This window comes from Grus americana, chromosome 13 (assembly GCF_028858705.1).
Source record: "Grus americana isolate bGruAme1 chromosome 13, bGruAme1.mat, whole genome shotgun sequence".
In the NCBI taxonomy this organism is placed as follows: Eukaryota; Metazoa; Chordata; class Aves; order Gruiformes; family Gruidae; genus Grus; species Grus americana.
The window spans coordinates 15,907,787-15,930,344 of NC_072864.1; the positions used below are offsets into that span (position 1 = coordinate 15,907,787).

At 42.7% G+C, this 22,558-nt stretch overlaps 1 protein-coding gene across 2 annotated transcripts in view; it reads left to right on the forward strand.

Annotated features, from left to right (window-relative positions):
* The first annotated feature begins 4 nt into the window (after window positions 1-4).
* Window positions 5-22,558, forward strand: part of TENT4B (terminal nucleotidyltransferase 4B) — a 45,569-nt gene continuing 23,015 nt past the window's right edge. Inside the window, exons 1-2 of one of the 2 annotated variants that reach the window (XM_054840425.1) lie at window positions 5-691; window positions 22,187-22,310. In XM_054840425.1, the coding sequence (XP_054696400.1) occupies window positions 153-691; window positions 22,187-22,310 (663 nt within the window). In that variant the 5' untranslated portion in view covers window positions 5-152. Of the gene's footprint in view, window positions 692-2,313; window positions 2,385-22,186; window positions 22,311-22,558 lie in introns of those variants that run through there. The other variant, XM_054840426.1, reaches the window with a different exon arrangement.

Here is a 22,558-nt window from a genome sequence, read left to right on the forward strand (position 1 = left end):
CGGGGGCTGTGGAGCGACGGCAGCGAGCAGGCAGGCGCGGAGCTGCCCTTCCATAGGAGCCGCCATTAGCGCTGGGACCCGGTGACAGGGTCTCGGCGTCGGCGGCCGGCGCGGCGCGGGGAGCGGAGGCAGCCGGGGTGGGTCCCCGTTTGATGGATCCCCGGATCGCCTGGTTCCAGCCAGAGCAGCTCGGCCCCTCGAACCGCCTGTGGATGCAGATCTGGGAGACCACGCAGGGGGTCCGCAACCTTTACTTCCAGCAGCAGCAGCAGCAGCAGCAGGAGCAGCAGCAGAGCGCCCCCGCCGGGGCCGGCCCGGCCTCCCCGCCCGGCATGTACCGCGCCCCCCGCGCCGACCCCCAGCCCGACTTCCTGCCGCTCGAGAGCGCCAACAACCAGCACAACCGCAGCCACCACCAGGCCTCGCCGCCCCCGGGGGCCGCCGCCTGGGCCCGGCCCGCACGGGGGGGGCCGCCCGCCGCCGCCGCCGCGGCCGCCAGCAACAAGAGGAAGCGCGACAACAAGGCCAGCACCTTCGGGCTCAACTACAGCCTCCTGCTGGGGCCCCCCGGGCAGGGCCGGGCCCCCGCCCTGGGGGACGAGCCGGCCGCCCGGGCCCAGGCCGGCCTGGCCGAGCCGCTCTACACCGGCACCCCCTGGAAGAAGAGGAACTATAGCCAGGGAGTCGTGGGGTGAGTGGCCGCGGAGCCGGGCCGGAGGACGGGCGGGCGAGAGGGCGCCGGGCATCGGCCAGCGCCGGGCCTGGCCCCGGCCCGGCCTCCGGAGGAGGCGGGGGCCTCGGCCCTCCCCGCCCCGGGGCCAGCGCGGGGAGCGGCGGCCGCACGCCGGGGCCGGACAGCGGTGCCGCGCACGGGGCGGCCGCCGAGGTGCGGCGGCGGGGGACGCTGGGCCGCGGCACCTGAGGCGCGGCGGCGGGGCGCGGCCCAGGCCCCGGCCCCGGCGGGTGGCGCAGGACAGCCGGGCCGGGGCCGCGGGGCACCGCTCGCCGCCAGCGGGGAGGAGGCGGGGGCAGGGGGCGCCGGGCCTCTGCTTCGGCTGTCAGTGCCCGGCGCGGCACGGGCCGCCGGGAAACGGCCGTGCGCACCCGCCGCGCTGGTGCTGGGCGGCCTGCGGCGGGGCAGCCCCTCGTGCGCCGCGGCGCTCAGCGTCCCGTCCTCCCGGGCCAGCGGCGTCGGGCTGGGCTGCGCGGCCGGCCGGCCGGGCCGGCCGCTCCTCAGGGAGCGGGGAATAAACGCGTTTGGCGGCGGGGGGCAGCGGGTGCCCGTGTGCATGCTAATGGTGCGGGCACGCCTATCCGCAGGGGACGGGAGCTCCTCGCAGGCTCTTCTGCTGTCACCGCGTGTGCACGTGGGGCGTGTTACACGCTCCTCGCCCGGTAACGTGCTTTGCTCCTCAAACACAGGTGTTCCGCTGTTGCCCTGCCGCTCGCTTTGCGGTTATTCTGGGTTTTGTTGCTGTTGACACGTCTAATAGCGTTGCTGCTCACGCACACGCTGCGGGGCCGGACGAGGCGCTTCGGTCGCTCGGGGGGGCTGGCTGGGGGGAGGACGGAGGAGAGCAGGCAGCAGGCTGTCAGCTGGGCAGGTCCTGCACGCCTGCCCTCCGCAGCCGCCGTCAAGCGCGCTTAGAAAGCTTTGTGCTACGTGTGGAACAAATGCACGGTAGGAACTATAACTTAAAAAAACCTAATAATCTGCTGCCATTAAAAGAAAGTGCATAGACTAGGTAATTACATGGGGAGCGTGTTTTTAAGACCTGACAGAGAAGGTATGCACGCATGCTGGCACCCGCTTTCAGAAATAGTCGCATGCATGTACAGAGCATTATGGATTTCAGTATGGGATTATTAATGGTTTTCATGGAGCTCTGACTGTGGAATGCGTGTGCTGATCCGAGTATTTTGTTCGTAGTGTTTTTGTGTTAGCTTAGGTCTCATCGGTTGGCGTTGCACGAGCCCACAGAGATAGAGGACAGGCAAACATTTACCTTCTGTTTACCTGAAAACTGTTTTGAGCCCTCCCTCCTTCCCTTTTTGAAGCACGGGGATGGCTTTTGATATGGGTGATGCCCTGGGTAAAAGCCGTTCGGTAACTTCTGCGGCCTTTTTCTTTTTTTTTTTCCAAAGTTCATACTTTAAAAAATATAACCTTTGCCTTGACCCACAGCATACCCCTCCTCCCCGTGGTGAGAGCACATTGACGTATATTTGACTTACTAAGTCTGGATTTCTGGTGTGGTGCGTGCAGGTGTAATACCCTTTCCAATCCTGCTCCTTTACAAACACATCTGGCTTCGTTCCAGGGTTCAGATGGCGGAGGTGTATGGTGACAGTCGAAGGCCAGGAAGAGCTCATTTTAGAAATCGGTAACGATTTGGGTGCGTCAGTTTTTGTGTGCCGAACTCGTACCTAAGGGTCCTTCAGCTGCCTCCCGCTAGAAAGCATTGACCTCTTTGCCTTCCGAAATTGCTGTTCTGTAAGATTTGTCAAAATTATTATGCAAATTTTCTGGTTACTTTGGAAGACAAACTCTTACCAGCTCTGGCTCCCTATTTTCTTGCCAGTTCCTATGTTACCCTCACTGCTGGGGTTATAATAATTAATAAAATGACACTGCAGAAGTGTGCTATTTTAAATTCTGTAGTCACTAGACATTGGAACCTTCCATAACTTTCTTCACAAGACTTAAAAGTAATGTGTGCAAAACATACCAAGTACTGAATTTTTCTAAGTTAGTTTTTGGACTCTGTTTATCTTCTAGCTTGTCACTTATTTACTTGAAGGTTGAGGAACATATTTAGAAGTGGCTTTCTCTATCATAAATCCATAAACCTTTTCCCTATATTGAAGATATAGAGGGGAAAAAAGGGTGATCTTCAGCAAGAGATTAATAATAATAATAATACTAATAAGAAAAGTGACAGCAACTGTACTGAAGTATTCGAGGTGATGTCTATTGCTAGAGTAGAATTTTGTTTAATCAGCTTCAAACTCATGGAAGCACTCGTGGACTTTTTTTAATAGTATCAAAAAGTACTCAAATATGTTGGTCTGCATTTGGCTTGACTGTCTAGTTTGTAGCATGTATTTACATGATGCTGGATTCTGTTTTAGCTGTTTGCTTTGTTCAAAGCAGGTTAAGGTAGAGTGTCTCTAAGATACACCCCTATGTTGCATTTCCTAAATTATGCAAGTGAGTGGTATTTGCTTCTAAAACACTACTTATTCCAAAGGTATTTAGAGGCAGTTGGCTAACAAATCTTGAATGAAAAATTGCAAAAACAATTTCTAAAAGGGGCTGAATCCTCTTAGGAAAGCATAGAAAATGCTTAGGTCTTGTGAAGGTTGCAGTGTGACCGACTGGCTACTGGCAAGGCTGCAGGAAGCCTCCTGTGGAACTGCCTGTGGTGTGCACCGAGGTACTGCCATCGCTCCCACAGATGAGTTTCTTTTTAATAAGGCATCTGTCTTGGCTCTTGAGACACCGGACAGTAATGATGGATAGAGAGGTTTGTAACCCAGCAAATGAGGCTGTTGCTACAGTAAATATTTTAAATTATTTCCAATGTGAATTCCCAAATTTTTGTTGACTAATTCTAACAGTTACTGGGGGGAGAAAGGGACCTGCGGTTCTCTTACAGCATTACTTGTGTGTTGACAGTACCCTTTTCTTCCCTAACTGTTTCAATGCAAATTGTGAAAAAATAGTAAAGGCTTTCCACACTTCTCCCTATATACCATCCTGTAATTTTCTTCTGTTAATCACTTTAAATTTCGAGTCTTTTGAGTGTTGTGGAACAGTCCCATGTTCAGAAAGCTTAGACCTGACTCGGTGGCAAACACAGTTGACATGTGACATTCATTTTTCCAGTGCAAGGATGTCACTTGTGTGTACAGCTGTACAACACCAGCTCTGAATACACAATTATATTGATCAGCTGTCTGGAAAAACAGTCCACTAATTTTTAGTTAGTTGGACAGTTTATGTAAACACAAAACAGTGGGTACTAGCTGTCTAAAGGTTTAGGTAAGTAAAACATGTTGAAATAGTAGAGGTTTTGGTTAAAAGCAAAGTATCTGTTCAGTCAAATCTCTTGAGTTTTTTCTTTTCAAGTTTTTATTTTTTATTGAGAAACATACTTTCTTAGTTAATGCTATTTATACATACAAAGAGATAACCAAATAATTAAAAATAGCCCACAACAATATTGTTTTTTATTTCAAGATAGATTTCTTATAAAGCATGCACAATATTTGCTAACATTCACCAACGCTGAAATACTGACAGTTCGACACGTGGCCAGTTTTTACTCCCACAGAGCTACTAGTGCTATTGTACATGTTGTGTTCTGGCCCATCTTTAGTATTTTCCCTTACTCTAAGTTTTCAGACTTGCAGTTCTATTAATAATGCAGATGTTTGCATTACAAGTACTCTTCTTTGTTGTGGCACTCTTAACTTTGTGAGTTCTGAAATAGCCCTGTAAGTCAATTGTCTAGTGCTACCTGTAAGTTGCTTTGCACCAGTTGGATTCAACTTGCGTATCTTACCTCCTCTGGGGACTTGGTCAACAGACAGTAGTGCTGAAAAGACCAGATAATTCAGAAAATGAATGAAAAGTTTTCCGACATGTGTATGATGGTATTGTTGACTTCACACATAACATACCTTTACAGAGTTTAACTGGATATATCTTGACAGGGTACTTCGTAGCAAAACTGAAGGCTGTAGAAGGATACGTGGATTGGGATTTGGAGGGGATTCTCTGTGTGTGTGTGTATGTCCCGAAGGCAACAGTGAATAATGTTAGTATTGTCATAATTAAAAAGGAAGAAAAAATATTTGGGGTATGGAAATGGATGTTTTATAGCTGTCACTGAGTTGAGATTGAGTCTAGCTAAAAGGTGATGCAAGAAGAACTGCTTAAGCCAGAAGCCTTAAGCGTAACAAAACCCCAGAATAAAGACTTGTGCGTGACTTTGGCCTGTCTTCTCGCAGCTTTCTGTGATTCTTGTGCCAAAGGAAGGAGTCGGGTTGTGACATAGTTCCCAGGTAGGAGATGTGGATTTTGGGAGTCCGTAGAGAGCTGGTTAGTTTTCACAGAACTCTGCAGCCAAAGGCAAGAACCCAATTAACGTGTGAGTTTAAGGAGGGAAAACAGTAATATGTACTCCTGAGGAGGAACCTGAGTTAAATAGAAAACTGTATTTTGAAGTATTGAATGTACAGTGTTTTGAAATACTAATGGAAACTTCCAAGATGAAGGGGAGAGAATCCCGTGCCCCCCAGAGGAGGGCTGTGCGAACGGACCTGCACGCGCTTGCAGGCTGCCGAATTGGTTGGTAGAGAATTGAGCAGGCTTCAGCTTACTCGACATAAGGGTTCCCAGCATGTTGCCCAGGATTACAGAGGATACCATGAAATAAAATCATAACTACTTTAGGAAGAAAATAGCTTAAAGCCATATGTCTTTGCTACAGAAGTTCTATTATGATTTTTTTCATGCGAAATTTGTCAGCCTCTCAGGTCTTTTAATCTCGTCTTTGAAAGAAGCTAAGTACGTTAAGGCAGGTGCAAGCTCATTCTCCACAGGCTTTGAGCTGACCAGAGCACGTGTAGCTACAGTAACGCAGCCGTCTGCTTGAGATAACTTACTCTGTGTCTCTTTAGCTCTTACTTGCTCAGGCCCTTGCACGGTATCGGCCGCAGTAGCATGATGTCCATGTGGGTTGGGGCGTGAACAGAAAGAGCCGGGTGTACAGTGAGCAGAGCAAGTATAGAATCATTTAGGTTGGAAAAGACCTTTAAGATCATCAAGTATGTGTACCTGCAGCAAACCGTCTAGCCAGACCGAGTGCCTAACTTAGGGAAATCTGATAAAATCCTAATCAATTGTATTGTTGTTCATCATGTACTCTTAAGTGCTGAAATCAAATGCACGGTTGGTGCTCGATTTGTTGTTGCATTACTCAATACATGCAAATGCTTCACGTAAGTAAAACAAGCACTTCTGTGCCCAGACTTCTGGTGAAACAGTGAGGTGTGTGCACGACTTCTAAATGTATCTTCTGTTAGAGTAGCGGCACGCATTTTGGATTAGAGAAGACACGTACGTTAAAATGCAGGTTGCGGTTGAATTCACTGTGTACATCATGCATAAAAATGAATTATTCAGGAAAAATTCATAGACACAAATCTGCTTGCTCCCCGAAAAAGCCTCTTAGAACAGTACTCTCTCCTCACTGTAGCTGCGTGTGTGAGCTGTAAGGTAGAAGTGCAAAGATGTGACTCAAGTGCAAATCCTTGTCTTGTATCTGTCTGATAAGATCCACCGTCGCTCTCCGTCTCGTCCTGAGTCATGCCACAGCACAGTTCTGGCAGTACCCTTGTGACAGCTTGTGCAGCTCTGGAAGGCGGTCGTCTGGCTTTTGTGGAAGCGACATTGGCTATTTCCCCAGAGCCTCCTGCGGAACAAAATTCCTTCTTCTGGAGGGGTGGGGAGGGAGAAACAAGTTTACTGGGGGATGAACATGTTAGACTAAAGGCACTTTGAGGAAACCTTTAGGAAATACACTGTAAATATTATATAACAGTATTGCTTGAGCTTGCAGAATTTTGGCATGGTGCCACCATTTCAGCATGTTTTGTTTAAACAATTTAAGGAGGACTTCAGAGGCCTGCTGATTTCTACAGGGGCAAGGAAACAGCATGTGAATGTATCTTGTGAACTATTTTGTTTTCTCTGACTCTTATCTTCTGTTTGGGACTTGGGCACCTATTTACCTTGGAGTGCCTATATAAGGAACAGAAGTTTGGCGGACTTTTTTTGGTAGATAGGGATGTCTATATTAAGTAATAGGAAGAGTATGTCATTCCCTCTTGTGCGCTTGCTGATTCCCAAGAGCTGATACATGCTTTCAGTAGCAGTATGCAGTTGAAAAAAGAGGATCTCACCCAAATCTTTATTAGTATTATATTAAATGATGTTGGGTTTGTAGCTCTTATTTTTTAATTGGCAAACTGTTAGTATAAGGTCAGTTTTAGGAAGCCTGAGATTGTATTGTTGGCCCTAGCAAATAGATGGGGACCTGTACCATGAAAGCATACTGTTGCTTAAACCATCTTACTGTTATATTTTGTTCCTGGGCAGCTTATACTCACTTATTTAAGTTGGAATATGAGGTCTGTTTTTTTACTTTGGGAATCTGCAAAACTTTGAAATGTGGTTTTGAGAAGTTGTATATATAACCTTGCTATCGAAATAGCCAATAATATAATACTTCACATTTCTTTTTATAATTTGGTTGTTCAGAATACATCTCTGAATATGGAGTATGTGCTTCAAAATAATGCATGTGCCAAAATTAAAGAGGTGACTTTTACTGCAAAGTTTTTTGTTTATTACATGTGATGTAAAACAATGGTTCCAATGCTCTTTGCTGGATGTCAGAACTGGCAGCAGTAACAGAATGCGGCCCAGAGCCAGGTTAGGTATTTTCTTGAGAGGCGTGTGTGCTGGTAGTGATATAGCAACATAACCAGTGAAAATCTTGCATAATACATATTATAAGCAAATAAATACTATTGCTGTTCTAGTGAGCAATTCGCATGCTAATTCATTGTTTGAATGTGCTCGGATTTCTTAAATTATGAGCATTCATCTTTTTGAATTATCTTTCTGGATGAACTGCCAAAGAGTGCTCAAGATGTTAGTCATATTTGAATATTGCTTTTTGTCCCTTTGCCTAGAAATTGGGGCTAAAGAAAATATTCAGATAAGCAAGAAAAAGGAAAACTAGCGAGCTGGATGCAGGCTTCAGATATTTTTCCTAGGCTGCTAAATAGCTTTACAGAAGGAGCAATTTGAACTTTAATAATTTTGTAACTTTCCCTACAATAGATAACGCAGCAGGATTTTTTTCCAGGAATACTATGAACTTACGATGTCAAAGCAAGAGATAGATGTGGATCAAGGCAGCAGAACTCTTGTTTGCAAGTTTATACAAAAACCTCTCCTACAGATCTGTAGAGCCTGTTTAAATCTTTTCAGTGACTTTGTATTGGTGATACTCATGTGTTGTATCATAGTCATGCAATTAATGTATTAGTATTGCTTTTGATACTAGTTGTCCCGATGGTTATCTTTCTGACCCTTAAAGCGTGGCCGCCTGCGGGGGCGCGAAGCTCTGAGGGTGGGTCACAGGTAGGAGGCAGCTGCTCCAGGGCAATTCCAGCACATCAGCTCGGTGTGAGGATGAACTGGCTGCATGACTGGGTCTGAGGATGTCTTATGCTGGTACATCAGCAGCATCTGTTAATTTTCTTCCTCCCATGGTGACAATTAAAATTATTTGGCAGCCCTCATTCCAGATCAGCCTCTCTGACAGTCTCGTAATGTCCTCCATGGCATGAGAACTACGTCTGAATTATTCAAAAGCGATGTGCAGCTAAAGAGGCACAGTCTTACTACAATTGCTTGAGAAAGCTTTACGGTGTGGAATTCTCCATCACCATACTGCATTGCATGCATCTTGCAATTTTTTTTTGCATTGCGTTTTACAGGATTTTTACTGGAAAACAATGCTAGAAGAGGCTCAAATAAGCAGAGGCTTAGGATCAAAGTAAGTGTCTGTGCATCTCCACTCTTCCATCTTATCGGTGTGATTTATTAGGGAGGAGATAGCCAACACAGTATTGAAAATGTTGTTAGACAGCATGGAGGAAATAATGTTGTGATTCTACAAGTAATGGGATATGACAATGGGCAAATGCAAGCATTAAACTCCTCTAGAAACTTGCAGATCAGGGAAATGAGAATGTGTAGGTGAGCAGGAACATTGGCTGATCATCTCCACGCAGTGTGGATTTACTTCCAGGTAGATTTAAGTACACACATTTAAAGTGTCGCATGTTTTCTTACAATTACTTTGTTTATGTACCCAATAAAATCTGAAAGAACTTGCATTAACCATTACCCTGTCACAAATATCAAGTATAGACAAGCCCTTTATATAATGTCATACTGTAATTAGAATAAGAATACCGCTACAATACAGTGTGCAGGAATATCTTGCAATAGTCTGTTGATTAAGGTGTTGATCTTACTGTTTTGTGTCAAGGTGTAGTCTGAAGATAGCGAGTTCTTAATCAAAGCTTGTTGACCTTGCTTGACCTCTTGATGTTGTGATTGATCTAGACTGAGGAAGCGTGATAACATAACTTTCTTCTTTTCTCACTGTTAATTTTAAAGCTGTTCACTTCCTCTGTTACTTTAGGAGCAGCTTATATTTTCTTAAATACTACAAAAAGCAAAAGTTTTTTTATTCTGGTTTTGGAGTTTTTTTGTTTGTTTCATTTCAAGGGGATTGTTACAAAAAGCATGCTTCTTTATATGCATTTATGTTACTCCCCCTTCTCCCTCAATGAGATTTTGGCTTTAATCTAAAATAAGTATGCATATCATTTCTGAAAATGTTGTGAAGTTTTACTCTGGACTTGCGCCTTGCACGATGCCTTTCTTACGTATTCAGAGGTACTCCTGGTTGGCAAGCTTTCCACAACTGTCGGTTAATGTATTGAGTTAAACATAGGGCAATGATGAACTATCTTGATCTGAAAAATGATCATGATTGCAAATCAGACAGTCTTGGGTCAATATTGAGCCAGGCTGAAACAATGAGCTCTTGATTATTTTACTTAATTTTTGCTTTATTATGTCGCAGTCTTTTTCAGTTGGACGATTCAACTCACGTGCTCGAGGATCTTGTATTTACTTAGGCTTCTGGTTGTGTTTTGGACTCAGTGTCTTACTCCCATTCATCCATGGGGATTTTTCCTTGTAGTAGTCATACTTGGCAGGTGCTCACAGGAGAAAATTTTCATGTTGATATTTGTCTTGAAGAGCTAGTTCGTTATTTGAGGTAAGCAGCTTCTGTACGTGTACCTCAGCTTCCAGCATCAGGTGGAAGAGAAGTTTGTCTCATCGAGCTGTTAGATTTCCTCTTACGGGATAGTTTTTGAAATTAGGCAGGAAGGACAGTACTGTCTTGCTTTTGTTGCTGTCTTGTCATTACATTATACATCACCTGCAACTGTTTTTTTTTTAGCTGAAATCTATCTAAATTTGAATTAATTAGTCATCTTCTGAAGCTGCTTTTGTTACAACTGGCCCAAATGGGACAGGGCACATACGGGTGGTAGAAGATAATGTTTCAGTGGCAGTAAGTAGCAGTGTCAGCTCCCGGCATAACAGCACCTTGGAGCAAATGAAGAGAATAACTCTGTAATAACAAACTTCCTCTCTCATTCCTTGTACAATGCGGTATTTGCCTGTAGGCATTAAGTCACTGAACATTATATGCTGGAATAGTTCACTTCAGCCTTCGCTCCTCTGAAGCGTACCTGCTTCAGGCATGCTGAAACGTGCTCTTTCTAGTTGCTATCGATTCAGCAGTTTGTAGAGCTCGCAGCCACCCTCTTATGTTTTTCTCATAGCTGGTCTCCACTGCTGCATCTTCTGCTCGGTTTTTTGGTACACTAGACAGATTTGTTTAATCTTCAAATTATTACTGAAATTATTTTGAGAGAGTGGTTTCAGTAAGTGAGTTGCATGACTCTTGAGTGGGTTTCTGAGAGCTCTGCACAGCCCCTCGCTCTCCATTTGGTACTTCTGTTGGAAGACTGCGTACAAATGTGTTAATGCGCAACATGTGGATGGCGTGAGGACGTGTGCCGTGCTGGGGATGTCCCATCCTAGGGTGGGTTCCAGCATTCACCTACATGACATATGGCCTGGGTCAGTTGTGGGGATTTAACTCTCAAACCGTTAGAAGTCCCATTTTTTCACCATGTGGTGATTCTTTTGTCCTTATGTCTAAGCAGAACCCAGCAATTGAGGTAGTCACATGAAATCTTTTATAAGTCATCTTTCAGGATATATTGATGTCGCTGAATTTTAACATTTTGGACTTATGGGAAGTATTTCAGTGAAGTATTTTCTGGGCTTATATTGGTAGTTTTCTGGGAGATGTACTAGCTGAAGCTTCAGGGGAAAGAAGATGATAAAAACCATGATTTGACCCACAGGCTTAGTCAGAGACCAGCTTCTCCAGATACTTGGAGGGATGAGACCAGTCACCTACACGGGAGGAAGAAGCATTTCTTCCAGTTCCTGACATCAAAGCTCTTGAGTGTATCTCTCTATCACTGGGCTAATAGAGGTGACCTTGGGAAACATTTTTCTGTGATCTGCTTAGGCATTGTCCTTTTTTGATGGTTATCGTTGGTAGCTTTCTAGCCCACAATGATAAGCAGAGCAAAAGGAGGGTGGCGACTCTCCAAAATACTTTGCAGATTGAATACTACTGCTCCAGGCCCGTGGTTTTCCTGGTACCCAGGCATCCTGCCTTGCAAGTGGGAGTATCTGAGCACAAGAGACCAAACCTGAATATGAATAAATAGTTTCTAATATATACTTTTAAGGGAGCATGTTACTGCATCATCAGTCCCAAAATGAATAGTGTTGTTTGATCTGAACATAGTTCACTGTGCCCACCCTTACTGTAAAGATAATAAATCATCAAAGTAAAAAGTTACCTGAAATGTTCCTTGTACCTTGCCATAGTATGTGTAATTGTGGTTCCTCCTCCTTCTTCAAAACACGCCCGCTCCGGTGACTTTTGAGCATTTGGAAGTGAGAGGGAGAACTGCTTCTGAGATATGAGTTTTGCCTGGATATGACAGCAGCACGTCTAAACTTGTATTAATATTGTAGCAGAGTGTCACCAAAGTGCAGGAAGAAGTAATGAATGGGTGATAAGCTGGTTCTGACCATGTGTTAAACAGGTAAATTGGGGTCACCGTCCATTTTGCTTGAAGAATACAAACTTAACATACAAACTTAAAACCTTGTGGGTTTAATAGTAAGTGGTAACTTTAGAGCTTTTCATAAGGAGTTTTGAATGCTTCTAATATAGGAGATGCGACCAAAGTGACTTGTGGCTAATTTTTATATTCCTTGAATATTCCAAAATGCTGTGCAAAATTCCCTCCTCTCAAAAACTAACAAACAAAAAAAAGCCACCCAAAGCTGTGAATGTTAGAAAATGTTGGAAAGCTTTGGAAATCTGCATTGACTTACCAGGTGGCATACTGGCACTACAGATTTAATTTGAAAATGTTACTGAAGCAGAGGTATTTAGAGTTTTATTGTGTTCTTGGTTCTTCTGGCTACTTGGCAGCTAAAAATCAGGCACAGACGGATGCGAGGTGGCTTTGTGGAGTTAGCGCAGGGCGCTCTCAGGTGTGTGTTACCGATCTGCAGGGACAAGTGTGTACACAGTACCGGCTGCAGGTAGGAACTTGGACTTTTAAACAGCTCTTTGACTGGGCTTTGAAGTGGACAGTGTAAGCCTGGAATTGTGGTAGTGTCTCTCTTCATTCTTAGGGATTGACGTGGGCTTCTTTAGGGTGGATGTTGGAAAGTTTAAATCAACTCTGATGGAAGGAGGCATGACTTAATAATTACATTGCGCTCCTTCCTTTCATTTAACTAGTCTTTCAAGTCAAATAATTTATCAAGTCATAAGCAAGAAGAATATTTGCCAGGCAGAAATGCGTGTGAAAGTAGAGGACTTTTCTCCACTCTTCTGCGTCAGAAAACCCTGTTGAGATCTGCCACACACGTGGCCGTTTACATGGTGACAAAGGTCTGTGGTGCGAGTTTTTAGCTCCGATCAGAGTCTTCAGATGGAGATTTTTTTCCCGAGCACACGTTATCTATCGAAGTGCTCGTCAGCCTGCAGGGAGCGTGTCAGTCTCGCCTCTGCCCAGGCAGCATGCGCTGTCATTTATTGGCAGGTCACGGAGCGGTTGTTCGTGTGATAATTACTACACTAACAAAATAGTAGCTGGGCATCAGTGGTCTGCAGGTGGTGAGCAAGTGTGCTGTGCATCACTCGCTTTGTATATGCTTTTATCGTTATTATCATTATTAATTATCATTATTGTGTCTTCCTTTTCTGCCATAAGACTGGCTTTATCTGAACCCACAAGTTTTACCTCTTCTTTTCGATTCTCTCCCCGATCCCACTGAGGGGCAAGAGAGCGAACGCTCCCCGGCTGTTGTAGCTGCCGGCTGGACCTCGCGGGGATTTGCTGGCTGTAGCTTTCCTTACAATTCTAACACTAACCCTAATGTTACTGCGTTATTGGCAAAGTTCAGGTAATATAAATTGAGCTACTATTGATAGTTGCTTTTACTTCTTGGTAAGCTCTTGTTTAAAAAAACTTGTAAACTGTTGTTTGATCTTTTTGAGTGAGAGTTTTTTAAGCAAGAGGAATTGGCAGGCTGAGGAATTACTAATTCCCCACTATAGGAAATAGATACCTTTAACTTCTCTGTGGTTTTAGCTGTTTGGAAATTTACCTCAAGTTGTAATTACAGAATCTATGAAGGGCATGCTAACAGTTGCACTTTAAACTTAAAGGCTTTTAAAAATATGTATCTGTATTTTAAATTACGAGGTTGCAAACTGCATAGCTGGTCTGTATATGTAACTGTTCCAACAGACTAATACTTTTCTACAAGTGAGCTAAAGAGAAACCTTGTAGTATTTGATACGAGATGTTGGAATTACTGGTGTGTTTCAAGATAATTAGATATTACTAGAGTTGAAGCCTTTTTGTCATTATGAAATAAACCAGCTATTTCCCATCTCTGCTCTTCCCACTTTGGTTTTCCTGCACAAAACTTTTCTCTCCTGCTTCATCTTGTTCTTTTGTTAGTACTTTATCTTTCAGCTCAGTTGAGGTACCAGTTTCTCGCAATACTTTTTTTCCCCACTCCTCTGTTAGCAAAACACATGCCTTACTTTGGCACTCGCTTACAGAGATGGAAAGGAGGGACGATAAGTAGATAATTTTCAGGGAAGAAATAGAAGGCTATTCCCACACATGTAGTGATTCAGCTAGATTGTTTTCATGTACAGTATGATTTTAAAAAAAAAAAAAAAAGGCAATGGGAAGTAAGCGTACTTCTCAAAATGTTCTTTTGAGTTGGCATTTGATGTTTTTGCTGAAATGCTGTAAAAATAGAGAGCAAGACTGCGTATGTATATGGCATGGGGTTAAAAGCCAGTGGATCGGTTGCAGAGTTATACTTCAGATTGCCTGTTGGTAGGACTAATTCAAGCATCTGATTTATAATTAAAGTTCAGTAGGACTTTTTTCCTCTTAAGAGACAAATTTCTGTAGGAAAAATTCTAGTACATCTGAGTGTATTTTAGAAAACAAAGCACACATTGCAATTTATAAACAGACAAAAAGTGCTCAATTCTACGTTGTCAGGGAAAGAGAGCCTCTTGCATTACTTCTGGACTAAAGAATATGCTTGGGAGTTGTAATGAGAAATAACCTGAATCAGTTCAAAGAAGATAGCATTCATCCTGATTGAAGCAAAGGATCTATAAAATAAAAAAAAAAACAACCTGAAAAGATGGAGACAACAATTTAAATAATTGAAAAGAACTGCCCACATTGCTGCTTTGTCCTGTGTTTTGATATGTCTCTACTACTCTTTGGCTGTTTCCATTAGACAGTGCTATTTTAGTGCTTTTTTATGATACATTTAAACCAATAAGTTATTGTTAAATCCAGAACATAAATAAAAAGCTACATTAATTTGAGGGGTTTAGGGGAATGGGTGTTGATTGGGAGGAAGGAGGAGGGAGCTATTCTGTATGTTTTCAAATATTTACACAGGATAGAAATTGTGGGTCTCTGTAATACACATTTTTGTGGAATCTTTTTTTCGTCCACAGCATTTGAAGAAATGCGTGTAATCAATCCACCATAAATTGTTGAAGTGAACAAGCTCCATTCAGAAAAGTGTTTTCAAACTCAGTATCAGAGTGATTAGATTAATCCTGAAAGACATTAGTCCTGCAAACAGAATCTGGGTTCCTGAATCATTTACATATTTGTGAAAATTTTGCCCTCCCTCGGTCCTAAAAGGCAATTCTGTGAATTACTGAGCAGACGACAAACGCTAGTCAGAAATGTCAAGCTGTTCTTGGGTAAACACGGAAAGCTACTCAAATACCGCTTGGTTGCCGGAGGTGGTTTTCTGGATGTAGATACGCCGCTCGAAAGCGCTTCTTCCACTGCCGCCTTTTTGCCCCTTGCCGTCTGGGTGGAAGCGGCCGCTGCTGCCGTCCTCGAGGGCTCCTCTTCGGGCTCCCTGCTCCGCTTTGGAGAAGTTGGCTGCTTTAGCTGAACCGATGAAGGTGGTGGGATTTAACTTGGCTAACTTCACCTTAGAGGGATTAGGGAGGTTTGTGTAATCCTGTTATAACAGACCTTGTCGCCGGGGAGTGGTAACAGACACCTGGGCTGTAATGGAAGGGGCCAGAAACAAAGCTCATTTGCTTAGCTCTTTGCAAAGTGAAGTTCTCCATTTGCATCTTCGGAAACTGCTTTATACAGTAGATATCCTGATTTTTTTTGTGATGTTTGGTAGTCATATGGCAGTGGAATACCTGTTTTTTCTGCGTGTCTGTTTTTAGGTAAGCTGTGAGAAGGTGGTCTGTGAAGCTGTATTTCAAACGGGTGAACTGAACTGAAGAAAAATGCGTGTGATGAAAAACCCAGCTCCTTAAGCTTTCCTGGTTTTGTTAGGTTACTAATGCGGACACCTTTTGGAATGTTTCATTTTAAAGCTCCCGTAGGGCACATGTGGCTCAAAATATGGTTGCTACGTGACCTATAATATATTGATATGGTTCACTAACTAGGGATATAAAAAGTGACGGTCAAAATCTCTGAGGCTTTTGAAAATTCTTTGCTTTATTATGCACAATTTTAGTTTCTTATGAGGACTGATGTATCAGTCACCACAAAACTGAACTGCCTATTAAATCACCTGCAGGTGCAGTTAGGTGGGTTTTAGTAGCTTCAAACGTAGCAAATATTAAAAGAATTTGTCTGCTACAGAGGCCCAGGTGGTAGGGAGAGGACCTCAGGAGATGCTTCATATCTACAGTTCCCTTCGCTACTCTAATGTTTGGTTTTGCTTGAGTTTGTAGGTGGGAAAAATAATGTGTGATCTGTACAGTGTCTGCTGTTGTTCCTGCTTCATTATTCAACACATGTAGATGGTAGTAGTAATCTAGAAATTATTTTATTAAGCTCGTGGGAGATTAATGTTAAAATTGAAAGTTAATTTGGGAACCTGTTGGATTCCCCATCTTGCAGAGTGTCAATGTTGCTTTTAAAATAAATATTTTTTAAAAATAAATAAAATTGGGGGGGGGGGGAGGAGAGGGAGGATTGGGCGCTCTGTGTCTTTCCTTTACCATAGTTACAGTTTTATTCAAAACCGCTTCAGGACCAAGCAGGTTGCAGATGGGAGAGGGCAAAGCTTTGTTTAGTTTGTGGAAACTTCCAAAGCATCAGAATTTCCTGCCGTAATTATTTATTTTTACTGTTGCAAAAACAGTACCATCTTTTTATTAAGAGAACACCTTGGGAAGCTTCAAAATGAAGTTATTCTCTCTTCTCCTGTGCAATGCTAGCTTTCCTGTTGGGAGTGGAGGGAGGGATGGATGGATGCAGTTATGCAATCTTAACTATTTATGCTTTCAAGAAGCTAAAATACCTCAGGTTACTCCTTCACATTCTTCCCCAAAGACAATTATAAACCTGAAATTCTACAATATTTTTCTTTGTTGGCTTTGATTTATTTATTTTTTTCTCCAGAGGAGACTTAAAATGGTTGGGGCACTGTCCTATAGGAATTATTCATCCAAAGAAAATTCAGATACAAAAGGCTTATTTGATGCTACAGGGGTACATTGCAAATATCCCATCCAAGTGTGGATATAAAATCAATAAACTTAAATCAGAAGTGATTCATTTTAAAGTGTAGAGTTTGGGAAGGCAAGTGTCTTCTGTGTGTTTATTGCTTACTTCTGCCCACTGTCTGCAGAGGGTCTAAATAATTTAGATTTTCATCATTCTGAAAATGAAGTTTCCTTCAGAAAATCCTGCCAAAGAATAAATTCTAGTGCATGAGCACTATACTTTGCTTTTTGCATATGGTTAATATCCATTGTCTGAAATTATCTTCAGTGATGTTGCAAATAGCATTTCCCGTGCAAGGGAATATGTATGCCCAAGGCAGAGGAAGCTCTTTGGGATGGATGAGCAGAATTTTTAACCCAGTCTTTTTTAACAGTTGGAGCAGAAGCTACGGGTAACACCCTGGTGAGAGAAATCAGACCATGCGTGCCTGCATAATTTCTCCTGTGAAATGAAGAGTGAAGAAGACCCGGAGGAGAGTGGAAGTATAACACAATTCCAGAATGACAAAAGCAGGAAACTTTTCAAATAAAACTCAAATATTGCTCTGGTTAATATGATACTGCCTGTTGGTATGCTAAGGCAACACTTAATTGTTATCCTGTGATTACGCAAAACCAGTCAGAATTATCTTCATCTGGCTGGCTACTCTGCTTAGCAAGACTGTGCTCTGCTTCTAGCTGCTCAGGGCAGGCGGGGAAGGGCCAGGGTCTGGTCCCAGCTGGGGCAGCCACTGGTGTGACTGGTGAGCGCTGGGCATTGCTTGTGTCGGGACGGCTTCCTCCGAGCTGCCGAATGAAATCTGTGAGCATGGTGAGCTGGTCATTTAGTCTGCATTAGGATCCTAGTGCAGAAGTGAAACTTGTAGTATCTCCAGTTACATTTCATAAAGCGACGTGCCTCCCAGTATCACTCTTGGTTCCAGTTCTGGACTTAAAGCAATAGCGAGTTGTGCTGCTTTATGTGTCAGGTAACCGATGTGCACAGTCAAGTGTACGTGCTTGTCCACGTATCTGTCTGTGTGCTGTGCATATAAAAGAGAAATAACATTTTGTTCGTACATGATTATTTTTTAATTGATTGCAGAGGTGCAGTAAGATTCATACTCCAGAATAACAACATCTTGGATATATGTAAACTAGTTTGAGAATCCTGAGTTGCACATTTAGAGCCCGCAAGTTGGGCTACAAAATAAAGTAAGGCGTGATCAAACTAAGAAAGATGTAATGCACTGTGTTCCATCTGCATAAAACCTGTGGCTTTTCACCCAAACGGCTTGAGGCTAGCAGAGTTGTGTTCCTTGTGGTGCTATTCACTGATGTTACAGTGGGAAGTCCTTCTGATTACAACTTTTGCAGCCATAATTTATTTTTTAATGACACATCACTATCTCTGTCAGATAAACGTAACAGACACTATAATCTACTAAATTTAGTGGCTGCTCTTCTCTATAATTCTGTTCTGTGAAATTCTGATGGAATCAGCTTACCAAGCTTGAAAACAGGGTATGATGCAGCTAGTACTTTGTTTTAAAACATACTCAGAGAATATGTAAGAGACTATTTTATTTTTCTTTTCCCCACATGTTACAATTTCCTGAAGTACAGGACAAAGACCCACTCATTTACAGCTATTTATTGTAATAAATACAGTATAAATACAATCTCCATACATCCTAAGTAGGTCTTTGGTGTTGGTGTGCTTCAGTATGACTATAAAGCCAAATGCAATATCTCTCCATAATAAAATCAGGTTTATTGCAGTGTAATTTCCTTCTAAAAACAAGTCTCCTTTTAAGGACTTTTATCTAAAATAACTAATGAATGTAATGTCATTAAATAATAAAATACTGTTATGATGCCAAAAATAACTTCTTGGTCTCTTTGATCTTCGTTTTGGCTAAAGATATAAAATTCCACTAGAGGCTCTTGTAAACAGACTCCATTAATCCAAACAAATTGTTTTGAAAAAGCAACTATAATAGATGTTGATTAAGACAGTGAATAACCTTGAGTTTTAATTTTCAATACAGCTTGAGTTAACTCCACATTAATTGGAGTCACGCCTCTAAGTCATGTTGTACCGCTCCGAAATCTGTGTGTGGCTACTTCTGTTTGTCTTGGCTTTAATTAATCATTCTCTTATTTCTTGGCAGCAGCCGTTATTGGGCAGGGAAATACAATTCCAGGTGTAGTCTTGAGTCTTTACGGCTTCTGCCTGCCTTCTGCCTGCTGTGGCTCTGCAGCACAGGTGGTCCTAGCAGCACGGAGTATGGGAGCAGATGAAACACAGATATATGTCTGTAGTATTTCCAACCAGCATGCTGATAGGGACTTTCTCTAGTAGTCTCTAAGCCTTTCTTCTGTTGCTGAAAAGGTTCAAATTTCAATTTTTCTACGTCTGCATTGTTTAGTAACATTCAGTGCATGTGTAATGTAAGTTGTTGTGTGTTTGCATGCTGCTTAATTTTTTGTTTTGCCATAAAGCTTTACATGACAAGAAGGATCCCATTTAAAGAGATGCAGACATATGTTATTTATGTTTAGAAAAAGAAATACATCTGGTTCTGACAACACATCATTATTTTATGCGCTTCTAAAGAATGCACCAATTGATACAATTATCTCGATTAAGAGCGTCAGTGGAGTTCATAAAGAGAAGTGCCCTGAGAACTGCCAGTGTCTGTGTGACTTGGCCCTTTGTGCACTTTGGGGACCTCATTTCTGATTGCCTTGTTCTTTCAAAGTTCCCTTATGGGGCAAGGGAACAATTAACTCCCGTAAAGTGGAAGCCCAGGAGCAGCTGAGTCTGCTAATGACGGGCAGTATGGATTTGTGCTGTGCCATACATGAATTTCTCCCGAGGGATAGTCCCTCAGTATTATCCCAGCACGTCCTGTGCCGTTAAGCAGTGCCACTCCTCATGGTACGCAGTGCATGCGTGCGCTCAATCTTACCTTGCTGAAAGATTGCTCTGGGGCAAATCTTGTACCTTGTGGATGTAAGCAGTCTGTTCCAGCTAGTCCGGAGGAGCACAGGCAGAAACGGGGCTGTGTTCCTTGATCAATTCCCCACCGTGTAGTCTGCAAAGAAAGTAAAGATTTTGCCAGCCATGATAGGAAGCCTTGGGCTGACTCCCAGGTCGTCCTGTAAGCTGGGTCACCAATTTACAGTTGAAAAATAATTGATGTTTTCTAGTTTGATGGTGTTTATCCTTTTTTGCCTGTTTTCCTTGTTGTTCCTGGTTTTGAATGCTACCTTAATGGTCAAGCATATGGAGACCAAATTAGCAATTCAGTGTGTGTGACTGGCAGTGGGGACGGAGAGTGAACTTGGTTGTTGGAGCGCTCAACTTGTTCTTTATTGCGTATTTCTCATCTGAATTCAATTTCTGCAATGGGAGGATAGCAGTAAGAAGGTTTAAGTGCCAACAGATTGAATAGCAGTGAAGAACAGAAGAACAGGAGATGGCTGAAAAGCTAAAGGCGGAGGAGTCAGTGCCTATGTAAGGGATGTTTGGTGGTTTGGAATGTGCACGTTAACCCCAGGTTGTAACCTGCCAAGGGAAAGTAAAAAAGCAGCCGTAGGAGGAGGTAAGAAATTTCCTAGCAACGTCAAAATAAATGCTGAAGGCAGCGTTTATCGGCATGAATATTGCAGCTGTAGTGTTCAGAACATCCTTGTGGTACCAGAGATGATGTGCGTGAACAGGGCTTGATGCCAGCGTGGCAGTAACGGGGGGAAGGAGGGAGATGGTGTCTTGCATTTTTACAGGAGATCTTCTGGGGGATTTGTTTTGTTTTAGTTTTTAGTTTAAGGGTTTGTAAGGCTCCCTCTGTAGGTGTCAAAGGAGGAGCCGCTTCTCCAAAGGTTGATTTAGAACAGCTAAATCTGCTATCTGTCTGGATCTCCCTTTGGAGGAACTCGTCAGAGGATTTTTTCTCTTTGCGTTAGGTATAGAGAGCCTGTGGCGATGGCCACGTCAAGTTGCTGGGCTTTTGTGACTATTCCCCTAACCGTGTGTGGGAAATTCCAATAAATGCTCAGTGAAAAGTAATGTAAATATTTTATTCCTCAGTCTCTGAGAGAAAGAAGCTTGTGGTGTTCGTACTGCTGCAGTATTGAAGATCATAATGCAGACAGTTTTGAGTTCTGTCCCTACCCTGACTCTGTTAAGTACAACTTTCAGATATTTTAATCTGTTTTTTTGACACCTGTGTACAACTTCCAGTTATTAACATTTGATTTATTTAAGTGTGTGTGCAGTGGGGAATTATTAGATTCCACATCTCATCTAAGGGCTTGCTCTTAATAAATTGCTCTCTTCTGATGGTCCCTGAGAGCTTTAAGGAGGGATGCAGTTGTACTTGGTATCTAGAAACAATACATTTTTAAAAAATAACTAGCTATTACTGTAATGGTCATTGCAGGAAACAAATGAAATTAATTTAGCTACTCTGTGCCAGAGTTCCTCTGAATTTTGCTGGAATTAAAGGGTTGTGTCTGGCTTTTTTTGAATACGTTGTCAGTCAAGATGATGATGTGTTTATGGTACTAGCAGCATAGAAATTTGCGGCACTATATGAAGACATTTTTATTTCAGCTCTAATCATAGGCAATCTAAACATAACTTACTGCGAGAAGCGCATGTAATGTGGTAAACTGTCAAATATATGGGTTAACTGTCTGTCAATCGCTTATTCTTCTGAGCCACCGCTGCTGCGTGTGTACTACTTATTTTCTTGTTATGGGGAGAGAGTGCATATTTAGTTTATGTGTCTTCTCTAAGCAGTAAAAGAAGCAGGGGTTTTAGCTGTAGCGCTTGCACAATTACTATCACCTTTTAAAAAGCTTGGTGCTGAGTACAGACTGATGCCTGACGCTGCCGCGCTGGTGCCAAGGGGCTGACTGGGAAACATTGGCTGAAAACCTCCTGTTTAAATTTTTGCGAAGTGTGTACTCGGAGCTTACGGCTACGTTTGTAGTTGAAGACCGAACTGTATCTGTGTGATGCTGGTGTTAAAACACAGAGCGTGACTTTCAATGTGAAGGTGCTCGGATGTAACTTGCTTCCACGCTTTCAGCAAATGCAGTGCAATATTGAGCTGTGATATAAGAAACTAACGTGAAACTAAACGTTACTAAGTGTTGTGAATCTGGATTTTTTTTTTTTTTATTACATGCCACTCTTAAACTGCCCCTTAACTAAATGGTAACTAGGAGCTTAAAAAGCATATTTGATTACAGTAGTTGGTATTTCATTCTGCTGTGGGTTTTTCCTGACTTTCTGATCTTTTTTTTTTTTTTCTTAGTCTTCATGAAGAAATCATTGACTTTTATAAGTATATGTCTCCCAGACCTGAAGAAGAAAGAATGCGGATGGAAGTGGTGAACAGGATAGAAAACGTTATAAAGGAGCTCTGGCCTAATGCAGATGTGAGTAGGACACTGTTCTATTTGTTTTTATATAAAAGCAATATTTTGTGCCTGTTTATTTTGTGCCTGTTTACTTTGTGAAGTATTGAATAATGAAAATACTGATTATCTTTCCATATTAAAAAAAACCTCAGAAGGATTTCTGGTCAAATGAGAGAGATGATCTTTATTTCTAGAATAGTACAGGTCAACATTTTCTATTACACATAGGAACAAACACAAGCTAGACCTGCTGTAGTCAAAGAAAA